Source organism: Eubalaena glacialis, chromosome 8, assembly GCF_028564815.1.
Source record: "Eubalaena glacialis isolate mEubGla1 chromosome 8, mEubGla1.1.hap2.+ XY, whole genome shotgun sequence".
In the NCBI taxonomy this organism is placed as follows: domain Eukaryota; kingdom Metazoa; phylum Chordata; class Mammalia; order Artiodactyla; family Balaenidae; genus Eubalaena; species Eubalaena glacialis.
The window spans coordinates 78,715,902-78,739,843 of NC_083723.1; the positions used below are offsets into that span (position 1 = coordinate 78,715,902).

The 23,942-nt window shown below is 34.6% G+C and overlaps 1 protein-coding gene across 1 annotated transcript in view; it reads right to left on the reverse strand.

The window, feature by feature from the left end:
• SKAP2 (src kinase associated phosphoprotein 2) overlaps nucleotides 1-23,942 on the reverse strand; it is a 156,884-nt gene that overhangs the window by 56,366 nt on the left and 76,576 nt on the right. Inside the window, exons 5-7 of the mRNA XM_061197853.1 lie at nucleotides 13,745-13,822; nucleotides 11,902-11,985; nucleotides 597-721 (exon numbers count right to left, since the gene is read on the reverse strand). Coding sequence (XP_061053836.1) covers nucleotides 597-721; nucleotides 11,902-11,985; nucleotides 13,745-13,822 — 287 coding nt within the window. The remainder of the gene's footprint in view (nucleotides 1-596; nucleotides 722-11,901; nucleotides 11,986-13,744; nucleotides 13,823-23,942) is intronic.

Sequence of the window (23,942 nt, forward strand, 5' to 3'; positions counted from 1 at the left end):
AATTTGCCCTTGACAATTAGAAGACACCCATGAATTTCTTTAGACTGCTGGGTACAGCTTTCTTAAAAATGTTCTTGTCCGATTCCAACACACTACCTGACAACTTAATTAACTGGCTTTCAACTGCAATCTCAGATATTTGAAACTTATTAAACATGCATTCCATATTGATGCTGGCTGATAGCTCTTGAATTGCAGAGCTGATGCGTGCCTTTGCCTTCCTTTTCTCCCACAAGTCTAAGCAATACAATATGCATGAACATTCTGATATTTTTCTTTTGATAATTTTATTCTTTCTGCCATGTAATCCTTTTAAGAAATCACACAGTTCCATTAAAATAGACATAAAACGCAACATGTGAAGTAATTGATAAATTACATATCTCCTGTTCTCTCAAGAAGATATCACTTGAACTAATCTGGAATTTTTTAAAAACTTGATTTCCCCTTATACAAATGTTTAATGTATAAAACCCAGTATTTTTTATTATTATTAACATGTCAGAAAGAGTTGTTTGAACAAAATGTTAATGTCTTTAAAAATGAAATCAGGAAGTTTTATCAACTTAATTTCAAGGCAACATAAAAACTCCAACCTGATAGATACGTTTATCGGGAGCAGAGATTTCAAAACAGCAATCTTTCTTTCCATCCTTCCTAAGAGTGTTATTCATTCTGACATTGTAGCCTTCTATTGCAAATTCACCTTTCTGTTGTTTGTCTGTTGAAGATAAAACGAAAGTTAGAATTTCATTTACTATAGTGAATATAAATATCCAGTTGATTAGCTTTTATTTAGATTTTTTTGGATAAATTTTTGGATAGAATATTTTTTGGTCATATTGCTTTCACAGTATAATATTTAAGTAACATTTCTAGGTATTACTTTTAATTCTAAAATTACAGAGTTATTTGGAATGGCTGGTTTTAAAAAGGACATCTAAGGGAACCAAAAGAAGAGGTCTGCAGATAATGGTCTTATTCAGAAGGAAGTATGGAAATATGACAATTTCATGTAGGGAAAATCCAAGAATTGGAACTTAGAACTTGCTAGACAAACCCACTCACTACAAATCCGTGGCTCTTTCAGATTTGGTAAGCCAGTGGGAAAACCCGTCTAGTTGAAAGCTTGCTGGGCTTTTATTTACTACTATCTCCTCTCATCACCACCCTCCAACCTCCCCACCCCGCAAAAGCCCCTAAAACACAACTTTTCTTTTTTAAAAATCTCCTAAATTGGTACAAATCAAACTCTAAATTTAAAAAGCAAAGCCAAACAAAACTGCTAATTATAAAAAGATGTGAGGGGAAAACAAAGTATTTGAATGGAGAGGAGTGGTAAAGCAAGTACAGATGCATTTCTTACCAAAACAAAAGTAGGTTTCTTAACCAGTCAGTGAACAGTTAAACTAGTAAAGCACATTTGAATCCCATATGATGAAAAGTCAAAAGAAAAGATGACTTCAGTTTTAGTCAGATATTACTTTAAAAACACTAAAGTAGGAATAAAACAAAGGATTTAATACTGAAACTAAAAATAAAATTAGTCGCCTTTCCTACTTTATCCAGTTATACAATTTTGAGAGAAAAGAGGCACTGCTATAGGTTTACTTCCTAGATTAACATACAATATTAAAATCATGAGTAAGGACAACTGTCTCATTTACTGAGCTCAGGGGAAATATAGAAATGCTTCCATATCATGGGGTGCAGGGCTCTCTCAGCTTAGTGTGCCCGTAAAATATGTATCTCCTTTTCTTAAATGTACTAATTTAATGCCTGAAGTAACAGGCATTTTTAAAAGGTCATCAAGATCATATTTGGTTCAAAACATCAAAGGCAAAAAATCTGAGTTAGTAATTCCTGACTTAAATCTGGACATTCTAATCATATTTAGTCATAATTTACATCTCTTTGGATAATTGAAAAAACAATTCAAATTCAAAATTTGAAGTTTGCTTTGTGGAAAACGTCTGCAATAAACTCTATGAGATGAAAACTATAAAAATCAGAGCAGCATTTCCCAAAGTGTGTTTATGGGATATTAACAGGTTTCTATGATCAAATAAGTTTGGGAAATGTTGAATTAAACAAAGCTAAACAGGTTTTGTTAGTCCAGCCTTCTTGAGGCCCTTAATATATTTGATCAAATTTCTATGAGAAAGATTTAGTATGCAGCATTTCCCCAAATTATTTGTCAGTGGAACCCTTTTTTCACAGAATATTTTATGGAACTGGTACTCACAGAACATATTTTGCAAAATACCTAACTAGAAAAATAATACTGGGGAAAAGGTATTAAAATAATAATGGTTAAGCACTGTTGGTTCTTCTAAAATTCTCAAAGAAAACTAAGTCATTCATTCACTCATTCAACAAATTTACGCTGAGCACTTAAAACAAACAAGGGAGCATTATAGGTATGGTGAGACAAAAGCTAGTAACACTGTACCAGACCTTTCCCCCTTCGCCACTGACACAGACACCCCACACACCTTCCCACACACCCAGTACAGATATAAGTGCTCCAGGAATATTAGTCAGTGATTCACTACACTGCAAAAGGATTTAATTTTCACGATAAAAAATGGAAGTAGTTGGAAGCAAATATCAAAGCCATACAGGATACTTTTGAGAGATTTCCTTAAACTTCTCAGGAAAAAAACGGGATTTTCAAGGACCAGTTGGAGGAAAGAAAAATTCATAACTCTCAGTAGCTTTTGCAAATCCATAACCATAAAGTAGCCATATTTCCAATTAGCCAACGTGAGATAGGAAGTTCACGACACAAAATGGGCAGACGTGGGTATGCTAAGACTCCGCTCTTCTCCATTTACATTAGCTTCTCTTCAAGGTACAGAAGAAAGAGAAAACCTTAGCATCACATGGCAATTTACATATAGGCTAGTTCGACAGTGCTTTCTGGGGTAGTTTCAAAGACACTTGTTGACTTAAAAATAGTTACATGCCAATCAAATGGGAAGTAAGGTCATATAAGTTCATTTATCCAGAACTATAGTAAACTAATAAAATATTTTATCTAAGTGAACTTCTCAAATCGCGTAAGTTTATTTCTTTTAAGTGCCAAAACTCTCTAAAATGTTGGTTTTTATAACTGAAATCATTCTGAAATATATACTTCCCTGACTTTTCAAACAATTCTGTTACACGTAATTTAACTTTTTCTTGATGATCGAGTAGTATTAATCTGAGTATTAGTTTTTATAGTATATTACAACACGTTGATACCCTCAGGATTTTTGAGGTGTTTGTCCCTCTATTAAATTTTCCTCAGCTTCTATTTCACACTTTAACCTTGCCTATATCAATGCTGTTCGAATTTAATGTCTACGGCACTGAAGGCTGCCAGGAGAAACTAGAAAATGAAATCTATTAAATCAGTAACTTAATTTTACACAATTCTAATTCAGTAGGTTTGAGGTAAAAAGCAGTTGGCTCTGATCTCTTACAAAACAAAATGTATGAGGTTAATGATGCTATTTCCTCCTACTTTTTCACTGGCTTTAGGTTTACAGCTGTGTTCTGGGGGTTTTAAGTGCCAAAAAGACAGATTTTTTTTTTTTTTTTAAATGCAGAGCACCGGCTCTAGGTGTGTGGGCTTCAGTAGCTGTGGCTCACCGACTTAGTTGCTCCGCAGCATGTGGGATCTTCCTGGACCAGGGCTCGAACCCGTGTGCCCTGCATTGGCAGGTGGATTCTTAACCACTGCGCCACCAGGGAAGCCCAAAAAGACAGATCTTATTTGCTGAACTCCTTCTATATGCCAGAAATTTAATACAGCAATCTCATATATACCTTGTAATAATTCTAAGACAAAGAAGGTATTTATTATATCCCCAGCACTGATGGGGAAAAAAAACTTAAACAACTTGCTTACAGCCACACAACCAAAGTAGTAAAAGCCAGGACCCTAACGTAAGTCTGATTGTAAAACCTTGCTTTTTCAACCATTTCACATTGTCTCCTAGAAAGGTGTTTCTCAAAGTGTATTTCAAGAATCACCTATGTTAGAATCATCTTGGATGCCTGTTAAAAACATAGAAATGGCTACCACTCTGAACTGGCTGTATAGGATTCCCCGGGGGTGAGTCCACGAAACTAAGTTTTTAGCAAACACCCCAGGTGATTTTGATACACACTAATGTTTGAAAAACCACTGTTTTAGAACATGTAATTTATGAAGTCTCAGTAGAGATGATAAGCGTTATAGCTTGCATTTCCTCCTGCAACTTGGGCCCAACTTTCTCAGCTTGCTTTATGGGCTCCGGTACCTGTGCCTATCTCTTAAACAGCCATGATGGGTTATGTTCTAAATCCTGTTCTTTTCCTGCTTTACAGTTTTCACTGGGCAACCTCATCCAATCCCAGGGATTAAATTCCTATCAATATGCTTGTGACTCATAATTCTCTATTTTCAGTCCAGCTTCAGAACTGAATATCCAAATCTTCACCTGCTCACTATACATGTTTCATCTCTTGAATGTCCTATAGGCACAATGAATATAACTTGCCCACAATGGAGATCATCTTATCCCCACTCCCACTCTACTTGTGATCTTTCTTGTCGTGTCCTCCTTCTCAATAAGCGGTACCTCCATTAATTGAAGCCCCCAAACCAGAAAATTGAGCATCATTCTTAATTTCTCCCTTTTCTTCATCAACTGACACCACATTCTCTCCCTCCATCCCACTGCCATCTTCCAAAACCCAGTCAGTCCTAGTTTCATTGCAAATATGCTTGCTTTCTCTCTTTTTTGCTGCCTCTCAGAAAATATGCTTAAAACACCCACTACTCTCCTATCATTTAAAATATAGTATAAATATAGCAACTAAATAATTCTAAATCATTTAGCATCCCTATGAGTTGTGAGCATTTGTCACTTGAGGATCCCCAGCATCTAAGTATCTTTCCTATTTTAGTCCTGAGATCATCAGGGGGCAGAGCCAACTTCCCACCACAGAAGCTAGAGGGAGGTTTAGATTTTCCCTGTTCCAGATCAGTCAAGTAGATGCTCCAGCCTGGGACCTAAATCTGAACTGAATAACAAAAGAATCAGGGGAGAGCTCAGAATCCACTTCTGTTAGCAGTGGCATTCACTGATTGGTGGCAGTGCACAAATGCAACATCACGAGTCCTGGCTTGGCAGGGCCACCAGTGTGTCCCAGTCAGACTGTCCCTGAAGGTGTGGATTGGGCTGAAGTTCCAGCCACCTCACCTCCCTTAGTCCTTGCCTGCTTTTCCGAGCCTGGTTGTTTAGCCTTCCCATCAACTCTGTCTGAGAGTTGATATTCTCCCAATAATTTCCTTTCCTGCATAAACAAAGTTGGTTTCTGTTGTTTATACTAATAATGCTAATTTGGTACAAATGGCTAACAAACAGAAAGATATGAAATGTGTTCAGAAATTTTTGATAATATCTGCTTCTTATATTTAAAAAGGCCTTTCCCTCTTAGTGAATAACTCATGCTATTTCCATAAGTATTAATGCTCACTAGTAAGAAAGAGGGAAACATGCCCGTTAATACTAAACCTCCCACTAAACTTTATCCAACTGATTAGTAAGTTGTTCTAGGCCCTCAGTTAAAGACACATGAACATTTTCCTTGTTTATATAGCTCACAGAAATACAGCTGCCAATGCTAATTCAGTCACTTGAAATATACTTACAGCGTTCTGAGTTATACCATGAGGAAATATCAAATTATTACTATGTTAAGTGAAAAATACTATATGCCATATATATTTATTACTTAAGGGCCCCAAAGGGCTCTGAATAACAAACATAGGCAATATGTATGGGTCCAAAGGGAAGCACTTTAGTTAGAATTAAAAGTTTCGCTCATACAGTCTGATGGCAGGAAATTTTAGGTATTTATAAAACCTTTTTTTTTTCTTTAAAAGAAAAGTACACTGCAAGTGGGAATTCCCTGGTGGTCCAGTGGTTAGGACTCCACACTTTCACTGTCAAAAGCCTGGGTTCAATCCCTGGTCAGGGAACTAAGATCCTGCAAAACACGGCGGCCAAAAAAAAAAAAAAAGTACACTGCAAGCATAAGAACCAAGTGGTTTTTGTATACCGCCACACACTTTCAACCATAGGAAGAAACTTGATTTAAAAAACAGTGTAGTATGAGGTAGCTGTGAATGGAGAATAAATAAATTACAAGAAATTAAATTTCTTGTAGACCGGAATTTAAAACCATGTTTCTAGTTTTTTTGGCTATACCTACTGTTTTCCTCCACAACTGAAATTCAGATAATAATTATGATATGGTCTATTAGACTATACATACAGCTATTGTTAAGATAAACATTATACAGGGGTTTCCCTGGTGGCACAGTGGTTAAGAATCTGCCTGCCAATGCAGGGGACACGGGTTCGAGCCCTGGTCCAGGAAGATCCCACATGCCGCGGAGCAACTAAGCCCGTGCACCACAACTACTGAGCCTGCGCTCTAGAGCCTGCGAGCCACAACCACTGAGCCCTGCGTGCCTAGAGCCCGTGCTGCACAATAAGAGAAGCCACCGCAATGAGAAGCCCGCGTACCGCAACTAAGAGCAGCCCCTGCTCGTCACAACTAGAGAAACCTGTGCGCAGCAACAAAGACCCAATGCAGCCAAAAATAAATAAATTAAATAAATAAATTTTTTTAAAAAGATAAACATTATACAGAGAATATCTTAATATCCTATACATGTTATCCTCTTAGAGCCTCCTACGATAATTACAGAATTAATGACACTGCTACTACCCATGCAACGTCATGCAACGTGAGAATGGCTAAAAACATAACCTGCGGCTCCTTCATGCACTTAAGGTGCTAAACAACTCTCTGGATTCCCAGCCACTCTCAGCTTCAAAATACATCTCGCCTCCAGTCTTACCTTCTTCTGACAGCTGTCAACGTGATCTTACCAACATCCAAAGTTTGTCATGCCATCTACTTACCTGCAATGCTTAGAAACATTAACTGTCCCTTAGACAAAAAAGGCCTAACTCCTGACCAGGGAATTTACCAGCTTGGCTCCACCTCTTCCAGTCTCACCAGCCCTCACTCACCTACTGCCCCAGTGAGCCGGCTCCTGCATATCATACTGTTTCATGGGTCCTCTGTGTCCACTCCTCTGAGCCAGTGTATGATACCACTTAGCATTAATAATACCCAGCACATAGATTTTCAAAGAATATTTACTGCTACAGATGTTGTTGTATCTATTACACACAGATAGATACAATAACATCTATATATCTATGTATTTACAGCAGTGCAGATCTATTGAAAATATATTACTTTCAATCTATCTATGTATACACACACACATCTCTTCAATCTATATACAGATGTATAGATATATTTTAAATCAAACTGTGTCCTGGTTTATTGCAAACCAACAGGACTCATCATCATGAGACCTTTAAACAGGACTTAGTTTGTACGTGAATATTTCCTCATGTTGATGAAGTCCTTCTAAGTATCAGATGTACATTTTAACTTCTCTGTACTGCTACAGGGTAATAAAGGTCTTTTATTTAACATTTATTTTGATAGAGTTTAAAGTTAGTATTTGCATATCAGAATTATTTCACTTCTATCATGTCAAAATTATTTCTATTTCTTAAGGAATAACAAAGATATTATCCTTCTTTACACAAACAAAATTATAGTATGAATTTTTTTAATATCAGATTTAATTTACATATTTTGTATATATTCATGATATAATTATAAAATGCTGATGCCCTGACCCAGGAATTTGCCTCTATCAAATGAACCAGGAAAAAAGGTAAGCTTTCATGGCTGTTACTAAAGTTGTTGTTATAAAACAACAGAACTTCCAATTATACAAACACTGTCACTTTAACAATAATTTTAAATATTAAAAGAGAACTACGATGCTATCAAAACACTTTATAATTGTCATCCACACTGAACAGCTATGTCCTATTTTTCCTATCAGTGATGAAATAATGAGGGAAGTGAGAGAGCAGAGAGGTCAATTTCAATGAAAAATTTTACTTCCCTGCCAACGTAAAAGTTTTGTTAGTTTAAATTATCTGTATTAAGCCCAATTTTCTACTGACTTTTATTATACATTGAAAAGATACTACAATGAAAAAGTTACAACCACGTGATATAATAAATAACTTTTGATATACATTTAGAATGACTCTTGGTAGGACCAAGGCTACTTGCAGCTGCCACATACTAGATGGCACTAGAATTTTCTTTAATTGGGGACTTGGGGTAGGGGCAGCAAAACCCCTTAAGTGGCAAGGAAACAGATACTACAAACTAACTACTCCCCCCTTAAAAGTGGGAGGAGATAAGTTTCATAATGCTGATTCAAGATCATATGGAGGTTAAACAGAAAAACAAAAAACAAAACCCTGAAAACATGAGTCTGGAACAGGTTCCTAAATGGGCCATCATTTACAGGTGTGTTGGAAGGGCTGCTAACTACCAAGCTGTGGAAAGAACATGGCTTTGGAGCCGGAGGGGCCTGCACTAAATCCTCCATGTGCCTCTCAGCTTCCTGTGATAACCTCTCTTGCGTAGACTAGTTCAGTGTCCCCCTAAATGATCCTGCTGACCCAGTTTCTATCCATTCCAATCCATGCCCCACAATATTATCACAATTACTTCCTAAAAACCAATTCTGGTCATAGAGCCCTATGCTTAAAAGCCATATTCAAGAAAAAATAGTTAGCAAGGACCTTATTCTCATAAGGCTCTTGTCAATCTGATCCTAACCCACTTTTGTAGCCTTTTATACACCCTCCCCTCATTCACTGTACGCTCTGCCTTGATTCCAATTCTGATCTCATCCAAGGCCTTTCGAAACTCAGAATCTTTGCCATTCTGCTGCCTGGAATGCCCATTTTACCCTTTTTCATCCAACGAACTCCTCATTCTTTAAGGCCCAATGAAGGGTCCTCTCCACTAGGAAGTATTCCTTAACTCCCCCAGGCAATTACCCACCCCGCCCTTTGTGATCCAAAGATATTTTATTTAAATCACTTATTGTACCGCATTGAAATTACCCGCCCAGCCCCGAGTGATCCCATGACTTCCTCTCTTCTCTTACTGATACCCACACAACTGCAACTGTGAGTACCTGTAAGGCAGGATTATCTTTGGATCCCCCATGCCCAGGATCTATCAAGTACCCAAGAAATGTTTACCAAATTAAAAAATGAATAAATCAGTGAGTGAAGGACTACCTTGATGGCAGTCTGAGCATCTAGGACCCAAGAAGTTTGATAAATGAGATTCATGACAATGAGATTCAAATGAAGAGGAAAGAGATGAAAGGAAGGATGTAATTTCAGAAAGTGATAAGTATGTTATGTTAAGATATATATATGTGTGTGTGTGTGTGTGTGTGTGTGTGTGTGTATAAAACTTAAAGTCCCCAAATGGCCATGAATAATAAATACAGATAATATTTAGGGGTACAAAGGTAAGAGTATTATTTACCCTACAGGCTGGAACTACTCTTTCTAAGCCATTATTATCTTGATGGGTCAAAATGTTTTTTGGCACATACCGTAAGTTAGAAAATGTGAACTATGTATCTGTCAAACAGTAACAAAGTACAGTTTAACCTAGTAAGTGGTATCAACTCCTCTGTGCCTCTACAATCCATTTATCTAAATCCTACTTAGTTGGAGGATTATAGTTCTCATATATCTAAATAGCTCTTTCCAAAGTTTAGGTAAAGTGGTTCACATATACAGTAAACAATGTTGTACAAATCAGCTATCTGATTTCACAAAAGAAAATAAAAATTTCATGTGACATGTACATTTTCTTGGAAAGAAAAGGACACAAAGGAAGGAAATTAAAATCATGCCAAACAAGCAGTTAAAAACTGTCTAAATATAGATTTTTTTTCCCCCAAGTCCCTAAAAGCAGAACTGGCCAAGAATTCCAAAGAGCCACTAAAAACAGATCTGAAATCTCAATGGAAACAGGAGGCTTCATAGTGACAGATAGGGAAGAGTTTCAGGAAATATAAACCAGATCCTCAAAGATCCACGTAAAAAGGGAATGCGAGAATAGTAATTTTTTAAAGGCCGCGGTGGTAGAGTGGCTAAATGGATCACAAAGTACTTAAAATACAAATTACAAAGAATGTTATTACCACAAGGCCTCATCAAGTAAGAATAGAAATGGGAATTTAACTAGTATCTCCCCCAAAATAACTAGAATTTATTTATTAGCCTTTGAAATAAATATAAACATTCCCTAGATTTTGGGAAAACTCTTGCTAATCTTTGACCTAACTGTTGGTATATACCAGTTAGGACTAGGAGTGAAGGAAACAGACATTAGTATTCATTGATTTTTAAAGAAATTAGAAATGAGAAGACTAACTGAACCAAAGTCACAAGGATTTTAAACCTCCCTCCCCTGGTCTTATGAAATAGAAGACATTTCTTTATGGAAAAGCAAAATCTTGATCTCAATTCACAATACTGTACAAAATTTTATTTCTATAATAGTAACACATGTTTATGACCTATGATAATCATAATTGAACTTGGACTCTAAATTTTCTGATAAAATCACCTACTTAAGACTTAGCAGAAGAAAGAAGGCTACCTGTTGATAGCTGTTTATAGTTTACACTTTACTGACTCCATTTCTACTTACGAACATATTGTAAATTAGTGACAGAATGTAAACTAGCCACTAAGTTAATTCTCAACTTGATAATCCCATTAACCAAAAGGTGAGACCATCTTCTAGCATCATGCACGTATTTAAAATTTATCTGAAATACAACAATCATATCCGCCTGATTTTATAATAAGGAAAAAAACCCTAAAAACTGCAAATAATGCCAAATGAAATATAAACTTCCAAACAACACTGATAAGAAACAATTTCATGGGAAAGTTTATATTCAGTGATATTGGACTTTTACATCTTTTTTTCTCCTTAAGTGTCCTTTCTGGAAATGAATGTCAGCTATTTATATACAACCCTTACTTTATAAGATTCAATTTCTGACCTGCTTTTCCTAGATAAAAGCAAAACTAAGAAAGCTTATATTCTTTAAATGTCAGTATTTTACGGCTTTATTTGTCCAAATAATGAACTTAAAATTATGTGAACTATGAGCAAGTTATTAATTAGCAAGTGAAGTTACAAAATGTATCATTGTTTCTAAATTAATATAGTGATAATAGTGGTTAAGAGCACGGACTCTTACCATTAGGCCTCCGTTCAAATCCCAAAACTGCCATTACCAGCTCCGTGACCTTGAACAAGTTACTTAAGCTCCCTGTCCTCAGTTTTCCAAACAGTAAAATAAGTGGGACTAATGATGGTACGTACCTCACAAAGCTGTAGTTAACCAAGTTAATATAGCTAAAGTGCTTAGACAGCTAAGGTGCTTAGAACAGTAACCTTGATAGATGTTTGCTGTTACTTAAATCCATAAAGGAAGCTGAGAAAGGTGTTGCACACGTTTCATTTTATCTAAATTTTTCTTTTAAAATATTTGAAGGAAAAAACATCTTTTCCTCCCTTCAAGACTCCCACAACCCTAAAGAAATTCTACAACTACAGCCTGGATGATAAATATCAGTAATTCCTGAGGTAAAAGGCCACACGGATGAAAGTTATTTTTCTCTTTCCTAATTCAATAAAACACAATTGTGTTAACTTTTAGGGCATTCTGGAATTTGGAGCATTTGTCAAATAACAGAATTATTAATTACCCTTAGGCTATAATATTAAAATTTTTAGTTGTTCTTTCTCCATTTGTCTTCAGCTTATTCTGCACCCAAAAGGTAGGGGGGTGGAGTAAAATGCCCCCCCCAAAACCCTCATGCAATAGAAGCTGATATAACTGAACGCCAATACTACCTTTATCACTTCCATAATAATAGAACACTGTTTTACTGAGAGCGCACCACCGTTTCTGCCATTCAAATCCCAGAAAGCTGTGATCTACAATAAAGAGGGAAAAGGAACAGTTTAGATAATATATATTACCTTTATAAATATAATGCAATTCCCTTATTGTAAAAGGAAAAGTTAGTTAATATGATTTCTAAGGTTCCTTTTAGCTGTAAAATTCTATGACTAAATAATTTGTATCTTCTTTTCCAAGAGACAAACAAAAAACAAAACATAAAACAAAGCTAGAAGGAATACACTAGGAATGTAAATTGATACAGCCACTATGGAGAACAGTATGGAGGTTCCTTAAAAAACTAAAATTAGAACTACCATATGACCCAGCAATCCCACTACTGGGCAGATACCCTGAGAAAACCATAATTCAAAAAGAGTCATGTACCACAATGTTCATTACAGCTCTATTTACAATAGCCAGGACATGGAAGCAACCTAAGTGTCCATCGACAGATGAATGGATAAAGATGTGGCACATATATACAATGGAATATTACTCAGCCATAAAAAGAAACGAAATTGAGTTATTTGTAGTGAGGTGGATGGACCTAGAGTCTGTCATACAGAGTGAAGTAAGTCTGAAAGAGAAAAACAAATACCGTATGCTAACACATATATATGGAATCTAAAAAAAAAATGGTCATGAAGAACCTAGGGGCAAGACGGGAATAAAGACGCAGACCTACTAGAGAATGGACTTGAGGATACAGGGAGGGGGAAGGGTAAGCTGGGACAAAGTGAGAGAGTGGCATGGACATATATACACTACCAAATGTAAAATAGATAGCTAGTGGGAAGCAGCCGCATAGCACAGGGAGATCAGCTCGGTGCTTTGTGACCACCTAGAGGGGTGGGATATGGAGGGTGGGAGGGAGGGAGACGCAAGAGGGAAGAGATACGGGGATATATGTATATGTATAACTGATTCACTTTGTTATAAAGCAGAAACTAACACACCACTGTAAAGCACTTATACTCCAATAAAGATGTTAAAAAAAGAAAAAAAATGGAATATACTACAGCAGAGATGGGACTGCTACATTTATGGGATCAACTACATGGCTAACAAACTTTCCTGACAGGAAACAGTCAGAAAGGTATTTGACTATAAAGCCTTAAGATAATTGATTCATCAGGGTCTCATTTTCCCATCTGTCATAAAAAAGAGGGAGGAGGAGTTGACCTAGATTATTTCTATTATCTCTTTCAGCTTTAAAATTCAGCTAAGAAAGCTAAGAAAAGCAAATGGAATATAAATAGGAAGGTCCAAAGGGACTACCTGAGAGATAAGCAGAATGGTAATGAAGGGACTTTCTACTTTTCATTTCCCATATCATAACACCACCTCCATATTTCATTTTCATTATATATTGGGGTTGAAAGAGTGAGACCATATGGTCAACTCCCAATTATCATAGCCAATGGAGAGGAACACTGAATGAATAACAGAAAATGGCAGACAATATGCTAAGCTTGATCTGAACCATAGCAAACATGGCGTATGCCAGGTCAGGTACAGATAACCCACTGCTCAGCTGGGTGGGATAACTGTGAGAAATCCCATCCTTGAGAATACAGTCATGGCCCACAGCTCTCCTCCAAGAGGCAGGAAACAGCTCCTGAATCATCTACAAATAACCAAGGTTGACAACAAAAAAACCTGACCAAATGTTTTATTTTGTTATTAAAAATTATTTAGAGCTAAAAGCTGTATTCTGTGGTTTGGATAATATCACCAGGGTTTCTTAGAGTCTTAGATTTTTAAGTTTTTCATTAGAATCATATGATTTACCTTTTCTGCGTTTTTCAAGGTAGCCAGCCTTTAACACAAAAGGAAGGTCCTGTGCTGCAACTGGAGGGAACTGGTTCCCTACGGAAAGTAAAGGGGAAAAAGCAGTGAGTAATCCATTTTAGAAAAATCAAGTATCAGATCTCATAGATTCAGTATACTTTTAATTACCCAAATTAACTAAATCCAAGTCTATTAGCTTTGTTTCAGATCCATTCCATAGATTAGTCCCTCTTCTCCTTCTGTGAATCTCAAGAGCAAAAAAATGTTCTGTATCGTTATATCTTAATATATTATGTTCCCAAATACACAGTAATATTATGTAACGGAATGAACTCTAATTTTTCGACCTACATAAGCTTCTTTACATTGGATTAACTCTTCAAGAATTTTGATGCATATTAATTCTTGCCTACATAAGAATGCCTACCCCTATTCGTACCTAGTAAAACATAAAATGATTTTTCCCCCAAATCAAATGCTATAATTTGAGTACATAGCAAATATTCTCTCTTGGTTATACTCACAGAGAAATCTTGTGAATGAGTATGCTTTAGGGTTTTCTAGGGCATTTGAGAGTCTAAAACTAGGTAGATAGATCTGATAGAACTATCATAAACAAATATTAGATACTTACAAAAAATTTATAGATTAAGCCAGAAGTTAAGTCAATTAGAAATCATATATTCATGATCATGGATGGTAGGTTGCTCAATAATTTCACAGAGTTCAATATTTTTACAGACTTCATTAGAAATATACTACAGTTGCCTCAGCATTTTACTAGAACTCCAACAAGTGAAAATAACCAATCTAATGAAAGTTTCTATGGAATACACCAACAGAAATAGTTTTAATATAGTTTATGATAAAAAGTGTTTTGATAGGAAGTTTATTATATACAAATTCATCACAGAATTACCAACTGGGTTTTTAAAAAATATCCAGTAGTTATAAAATCATAGTTATTTTTCCTTAAGAAATAAAGCTTCAAATTAAAGCACTAATTTCAGTTCTGTGGTGGATCAATTTTGCTCAGTAAACACAAAACAATATCATTAAAATATATTTAAAATGGGGACTAATTTTGAAATACATATAAAATTTTAGGGAAAGCCAGTGTAAATGTTTGAATAGTTGTTCAATCAATGTATCCATTTGATCCATTGAAGGTAGAAGTTATATAGTATAATTTTTTTGTACATAAAATAAAAATCACATAAAGAAATCTCATCTATGTGAACAAGTCCTAGTTAACCACTAAATTAAAGAGGGTGACTGTAGTTTGATTTGTTTTTTTAAAAGAAAAGAAAAACAATCATTAATAGCACTTTTTAAATTAAACTAGGTTACACTAACAAAAAATAAACATAGAAGTAGTGTATCACATAGAAATATGAAATTTTAGCTAATATAAAACCATTTGGGAAAGTTTTCTTTCCAAATAAGATTCCTGAAAACAAAGTATTTACTTCTTCAACTAAGCAAGACCATAGTTTAGTTTCTGTGGAAGTATGCTTGTGCTCAGTCTTTTATATAACTGGCACGTAGAGTTCTTAAGTGAACTACACAAAATTTCTTTGTGAAAGGCATCATTTGGATGACATTTCAGAATGAGAAAGCAAACATATTAATTAAATACTTTAACATGATTGTTGTATGTCATGAAAAAATTTCCAAGCGGTTTGTCCACAGTGGTAAAAATAAGAAGATTCACTGCAAACATCCTATAAATAATTTTGTTATCTTTCAGATGATGGAAACAAACTCTTAAGCACTGTCCATTCTGGATGAAATTAAACTACACAAGGAAGAGGCAACTTTTCAGTCTTCAGGTCTGATGTAATTGGGCATGGGGAGGCATTAATTACCTCTACTTGGCTAGATAAGGCTCATTGAGAAGAAGTCCCATGACCCTCTCATATCCATTGAGGCATAATAAATGTTCTTTACATATAAAATAAATGCTCTAAATCTTAAGAAGAAACTTTATATTCTGAAGAGAAATGGGTACCTTTAGCACAGCTTTCAACTTTAAAAAGTTACTGGTCAAAAGAAAAAAAAAAGGAGGGGGAGAAGTAGAAGAGGAGGAGCAGGAAGGGAATTAGAATTTACAAAGGTGAATATATACATAACCTGAAGCTTTTGCTTTAAGAAAAATGTTGACTAAATTTCTACCTGATAAATCAATAAAATCTGATGTCACAAGCAACACTTATTCTGAATTCTAAATTCATGTTTCTAATATAAAATCTTTTATTTCATTCCTAAAGGGAAAAAAGGCAAATTTTCAGACTGAAATTTCATTTTTCTACACCTCTTTTGCTATTTGTCCAACATCTAGGATTTGTTTAATATACATGTGAATTTTTTTAAAAAGTGTATTAATAGTAATCCCTTTAGATACTTCAGATTTTAAGTTCTTAGAAGAACCATTTGACTTGTATAACACCATAAACATATAAACAATTAATACTTCTTGATGATAGAAATTGAAAATTTGTAACAAGATATAAAAAATAGTAAATTCTCTTTAAAAAACATGAACTCTCACATCATTTAGACCTCATACCACTATACCTACAATGATCAACAGTATGTCACCATTTAAGAATATTCACATTGATTCAAAGAATTAAGACTACAAATGCAGGTATAATAATACATGAAGAAAAGAAAGGTAAGGCTAATATAAACCTATCTGGCAGGCGTCAGCAAAGAGCTGCTGAACATTTGCCAAACACAATTATATTATCTCACTATTTACAACATTCCAACAAATTCACAATTATATTATCAGCTCTGTTTCACTATCAAAATTCACACCCTTGTCCCAAAAATAAGTTTAGCACTGAGCCTTAATCCTTTGGCACATAGTAGGCATTCAGTAAATGTTGGCTTTTATTAATTATAATTAAATATTATTATATTTAGTATAACTAAATATTAATTCAAATGAACGGATGCCAATGTAAATGTAAGACTAATGTTGCTTAGGGAATTTTAATCAGAAAAATGGAAAAAAGTATGATTTGGTAACTGCATGAGTTAAGCATTGTAGTTATTTTAAAAGCAGCTCAAAGATTTCCTTTTGGTTACATGAAAGTGGTTGATGAAGAAATTATATCCTAACTCAGAGGAGAAAAAATAATTAACCTATAATCCAGGACAGCTTATTTATACTGCTGACAGTTACTGATACATGGCTTCCTTAAGTGGCCACAGTGTTCACTACCCTGAGGAAATAAACACATACTGAATAGACTAGTCTTCTTTTTATAAAATGAGCATGTATTTCTTATATAATAGTCCTACTTTTCTAAAGAAGATCAATATTGACATTAAAACTAACATCCTACAAGAGCAGACAAGGAGTGGGTCTTCTTCCAATTGGACATTTGGGAATCTGAAATATACAAAATGGTAACAAGATCACAAAAAATTCAAATAAACAAGTGTCATGTGCCTACTATATTCCTATTAACTCAGTAGGAGAAAGGAAGTAGTGGAGTCCAAATTTCTTATAGTTAGGTAGGCATTTTATTCACAAGACAACTGTTTTTAAAAGATAACTCAGGAATTCTAGACTGTGTCTGGAAACTTTTGCCTTAAAATCAAACTGCGTATGTAATGGACATAGTCCACCAGCAAGCTAAAGGAATGGAGTCTAGAATCGGAAAAATGGAGAAGAGTTCCAAAGTATGAAAATAAAAAACAAATTACCTAAAACCTAAGTAAGGTATTACCCAATTTTAGCAATTTTATTAATCTATTGTTTTAACTTTTTCCCTTGAATCTAGGGTAAAAAATACTGGAATGCTTAAATATATCCAATGTATTTAAGAAATAAGTTTTATCTTTAAAAACGTTTTAAATATTAAAAATAATTATTTCAAAATGAAAAATAATTATTTCAACTTCAGAGAAAAATATAAACTGTCTTAGGCAAGAAGTATCTATCACTTAGGCTTATTTCAGATGTTAAGTTGGTTGGGTATAATACCAATCTTGGCATTAACAAGGTATGCAGTTTCATTCCTGTATGCAGGACAGGGAAAGGTGGAAAAATAGGTCCAGATCATAGAATGCTTTAGTTGGAAGAAAAGGCCTAGAACAGCTTGGAAACCCCTTGAGTAAAAGAGGAAGTTAGGGTAGGGAAGAGAGAGAGTTAAGAGTTGGGGGAAGAAAGAATTAGAATTGAGGGGAGAAAGAGGTCCTATCATCCTTTCTTTTTTGTACCACTTTTCTTAAAATAATCTAAAGAAATAAACTTTGTTTAATTCACAATTTTATCCAGCATTGGGTTTCTCAATGCCATATTCCTGAGCCTTCTCCAACACTGACATGTCTTCTAATCCACTCCTCCCCTGCCACACGCACAAACCCATATTAACGGTATCCCACCCAGTCTGACACCTCTTTAAACGCATTTATTTTTCTAAGACTTAGAGTGAGGCATCGCTTCCAAAGTGCAACTTAAAAGTGAAGATTTTTTTAAAATCTGTACAAGTTTTAACTACTGAGTTCTGGAATTAACTTTTTATTCAGTTTCCTTTCTACCTACTTGGCTCTTAATGTGGGACTCTCAACAGGTGTCAAGGGATGTGAGTGATTCAGAGACCTTTTCAAAATAGACATCTGTTTTTCATTATCCTTATTTTTTGATATGCAACTTGGTGGTGACCAATTTAAATGCTCAATTTCTATGAAATCTAAAGCATCATTTTTACTATTTTAGCATTAAAAATTATTACAATACTATGAGCTTCACTATATTAATATGGTCACAGTTTTATGGTTGTTCAATCTAGAATTTGTACAAAATCCTACTAGGTTTCTGAGTCTCATCTTTTACTGGCTTCGATTTACTCATCTTTTACTGGCTTTTTCCTTTATTACTTGGCATTTGTATAGTTTTCAACATGAACATTAAATTTTCAATAAGTTTCCCTCCACCTTCACACAGCTGATGATTCCTTTTCCCTAATATTGGAAAAGAAAGGAGATACATATAAAAAAGATTGCTTTTGCTCATAAGAATTTTCACTCTGAATCAGGATCTTGGTCTAGTCAGTCAAATATTCTGCCTGTTACCACATGATATGACTGTTTTCCTTGAACTGCAAAAAGTTAAGGACAGGTCCCTCAACAATATCTTTTTTCCCTCTCAATTCACATGAATAAAACATCCATGAGTTTATCTTTCTAAATTCTTCATTTTCATCTGATAGCTGGGATACTGAGTTCCATAAATTGGCCACCTCTTGTGGGGAGACAGTGCTTTCTTTTATCTTTTCTAAACTTATATGTGATCAATGTTTTAAAATGCCTTGTCATTCTGGCATTCCTGAATTTGATAAATACACTCTTTTTTTTTTTTACAGTATTTACCCACTTAATGATTGCTTTATATTCAAAACACATATTAGCCTTCAATTTTCCAAGAAGAGTAATCATTTTAGTTTCTCATTTCATGCTGGCAATACTCTCTCCTACCCTGATCAACTCAATGGTTACTTTTTGGCTAGGTTAACTGCTCCAGTTCAAATTCATTTTTCCTAAGAAAAATTCATTAGAATTTTATACTTCATTAGAATTGAAGTATATTTTCAAGTGTCAATATTTCATGCATTATAGTTTTGTATAAAGGTAGAAAAATGCTTTCTGTTTTGTTTCCTGTATCTTTCCAGATGATGTCCAGTATCTTACACACATTTCCGGCTGAAGAGTACATTGGGTATTTAACTTCAGGAAACTGTCTATAAACGAGCTTTGTTCCCAGAGGTATTACTGACTTGGAACTCGTTATTCTACAGGTGCAATTTAATTACACTTTACTTCACATTTGCACACACGAACTTAGATGACATGTTCCCTATTTCTATAAAATATATAATAGATACAAAGACACAGAGTTGCTGACACTTTTTAAAGTTAATCTAAAAGGTTTTAGAGTGCAAAAATTCACTAGTATACCTGCAAAACAAAACATAAAGACTATTCCCTAAAAGAGAGAGAAACCTAAACTCAACTTGGATATAAATATTAAATAAAATGGTTTTGTGGTATAGCAGATAACTAAAAGCTTAGTTTTACATTAATACTGACTTTAAGATACATGGAATAGGTTAAGAGGTCTGTAATGAAATCCCAGTTCTGCAAATTTGTGACCTTCAGCAGGTCACTAAACCTCTCTGTGTATCAGTTTCTTCACACCTAAAATATGGAAAAATGAAATTAGATTATCTCTAAGCCCTCCACCCCCATTCTAAGATTCCATGAAATATATCCACACTGACATTTTTCTTGCACTTTCAGTAACAAATGGCCAAGGTTCAAGATGGATTCAACTTTCAAAAATATCAAATGTGGAAACTGTTCACAACATATTTTTCATAGAGCAATGGATAACTTCCTTTAAATGTAGCATAGGATTGTTTTATGTCATTTCAAAGGTTTAATTTCTAGCTAGAATCTTGGCCTGGAATATCTTTGAAAACTATATATATAAATTATTTTTTATAGTCTAATAACTCTCCCAATCCACATAGAAAATTTGGAATCTCAAATCTTTTTACCAGTTTTTTTAGTGGCAAAAAAAAAATATGTATTCAAAGGACACATCAAACAATAATAACCTTTAAGAAAATAACAACTACAGTAACTAAAAGATTACTACTTATGTCTCTTTAGCATAGTCCTTTTACAGAGCCTATTTTCTCACTTACCACTATTACTCTCTTCAGAAAGGATTAACCAATGAACATACTAGGTACTGGTAATCTCTAAGGCTATCATGATACTTTCTTTTTTTAAAAAAAAGGCTCATATTATGCTTAGACACAAAGATGGCCAACTTCCAATTAGTAGGACCATAGAATCCCCAGGGGTGGTTAAGCCTTGGGTACAGGCTTTAAAGACTGATAAGATCCATGTGATGACACGAGGGGCAAAAATAGAGGTTGCAACTCACAGCTTTGCTATCTGCTAGTCTCTCTACCCCCTCTGTAAAGTGGCAAGTCATTCTGAAAGCTACCCAGCAAAAACTGAATAACTATTAGGGTAATTCACATTTGCCTTTATTAACTCTGCTTCTTGATATGGAAATTCCAATAGCCTCATGAGAGTCTTCAATTGGTCTATCTGAAACCAAAGAAGACAATAACTCTTAATATTATAGCATGTGCTTGCAGGAAATGCTTCATGAATATGATCCAAAAGATATATAAAGTGCCTGTTCAGAGTCCAATCAAAAGCTATTTTATATCAAAAATATATATACATATGTAATTGTGGCTGATACTGATTTTCATGGAAATCTATCAAAATATGTAAAATTCAAATGGCAATAATAGAATAATTAAGAATCAGAATTAAGAGAAATCTGAAATCACGTGGGTTCACCAATATCCACTAAAATAATAGTCAAAAAGCCATAGACTGAAAGTATGTGTGGATTATGTTATCCATAAAGTTATATTATCCTCATTCACTTAAAACTGCTTCTTTTACTTGAGAGTACTCTTAAGTGTATGACCAGAATTTGAACTACCTAATGACATATCTGAAGATTGCTTTTTTAGATATAGGACCACGGCCCTTAGTTCACAAATTAGATGTAAAAAATAATCCCTTTCAGATTTCTGATTCTTTGGTCCAGTGATAGACCACGAGGTATCACTTTTTTAATACCTTAAAATTATTCCTTATAGAAATAAAAAAATGCTCTTATCGAAAAATTCCAGATATACCAATTTGTGGAAACCCCTGTAAGACTCCGTCAATTATTTACAGGGATGAAAGCATATCAATATACTGAATCAGTCATTTTAAAATAAGGTTTAATATGAGTAGTTTCACTCTACAAACAAGACTTCTCTTTCATATATTTATAATATAGGGCACTCCTTACACTTTTATATTTTGGTAAAAGCTACTTTTTAATAGTTTATCATTAGATTTCACAGAAAGAATTTAAATCAAATTTCATCTCCTATATACAGTTATGCCTCAGCTACTTTGTAGCTGACTAGATCTTTTTTTTTTTTTTTAGTGGCTTAAAACAACACAAATTTATTATCTTATGTTCTGGAGGTCAAAAGTCCAGAAAGTGTCTCACTGGGCTAAAAACAAGGTGTCAGCAGGACCGTGTTCCTTCTGGAGCCTGTAGGGGAGACTCTATATCCTTCCCTTTCCAGTCTCCAGAGGCTAACCTATTTCACTGTCTATTGGCACCCTTCCATCTTCAAAGCCAGCAATGGCCATTTGAGTCTTTCTCACAATGCTTTCTCCCTGGTTCCGATTCTTTTGCCTCCTTCTTCCCATTTAAAGATTCTTGTATTTACATCAGGCCCACCTGGATAATCTCCTTATTTTAAGGTCAGCTGAGTAGCAACCTTACTCCACCTGTAGGCTCAATTCCCCTGTGCCATGTAACAACATATTCACAGGTTCCAAGGATTAGGATGTGGACTTCTTTGAGGGACTATTATTGTGCCTTCTGAGCCCCTCGTTAGCCATATCAATTGGCTACTGATTTTTGTATATATATGTAAAGTATGTATCTGTCCATATCTTCTCTGTAGCAAAAAAAAATTAATTAAATTCAGAAAAACAATAGTCTTTTTTAAAAGTTTATGATACACAAACATTGAGAAAATGTGATACAAGCTTAAAATAAAATATACTTTCCTCCTTAAGTTAAAAACAAAATTATAAGTATATCAAAAATTTCACAGATATTCTAAATAATATAAAATTAAATATATACAGCTATGAACTGGGTTTTAATTTAATGTTTTACTTTAACACAAAAAGGTGTCCCAATCTGATTTTTTTTATTGAAGTATAGCTGATTTACAAGGTTGTGTTAGTTTAAGGTGTACAGCAAACTGATTCAGTTACATATACATATATATCTTTTTTTTTTTTCAGATTCTTTTCCCTTACAGGTTATTACAAAATACTGAGTATAGTTCCCTGTGCTATAGGTCCTTGTTGGTTACCCAATCTGATTTTGCATCTTAGGATTGTGGTTAAGACCCTGAGTCTTGAACTCAAATTGCAGCTTGACTACTAGTTCTGTGACTTAGTCAAGCTGCTTGATTTCATTAAATGTAGTTTTAAAATCTTTGAACGTAGGTATTTAGAGCGCACACTATGGAAAATTACTGTGGAGACTTAGTAGGATAGTACTTAAGATAACTCTAAGAAATGTTAGTTCTTCTTTTTATAAATAACAATTCAAATTTTCCAAGTTCATTGTTCCATACACAAGAAAACAAGAAAGCTGAAAAGATAAACCACTACAATAAAATCTGAAAGCCAAATACCTTTTAACAATACAAATTCCCCTCTAGCTATAGATATTTGGCCAAAAAAAAAAAAAAAAAAAATCTGATGCATGAAAAAATATTTGATGGTATTGTGCATAGTAAAGACTAGTATAGGGCTTCCCTAGTGGCGCAGTGGTTGAGAGTCTGCCTGCCAATGCAGGGGACACGGGTTCGAGCCCTGGTCTGGGAAGATCCCACATGCCGCGGAGCAACTAGGCCCGTGAGCCACAATTACTGAGCCTGCGCGTCTGGAGCCTGTGCTCCGCAACAAGAGAGACCGCGATAGTGAGAGGCCCGCGCACCGCGATGAAGAGTGGCCCCCGCTTGCCACAACTAGAGAAAGCCCTCGCACAGAAACGAAGACCCAACACAGCCATAAATAAATAAATTAATTAAAATTAAAAAAAAAAAAAGACTAGTATAAATGAAAAGGAACACTCTTAATTCATTTATTAAACAAATTATTTACTAGTTTATACTATGTGCAAGGCCTTTTTCTAAATATTACCTAAAGCAGGCAACTAGGAAAAATAAACTCAACCTCATTGAAAATTTGTTGAAAGTATAATATTTTAAAAGAAATATCAAATAATTTATGTATAAAATTTAAAGAATAATTAGTAATTGGTCTTACTCCTTCCTTACTTATATTACCTCTGTATCAAACACAACCTTTTCCATACTGCCAGACTGTAAGTTTTAAGCGTCTCTTAAAAAAAGCATCATCAAATATAAATAACAAATATATATATAAACAAATATCAGCATGGGTCAGTAAGGTAATAATAACTGCAACAGCTAACATTTATTAACCCTTTAAGCCTTCACCATGAGTTAAGAATGATACCGTCATCATCTCATTTTAT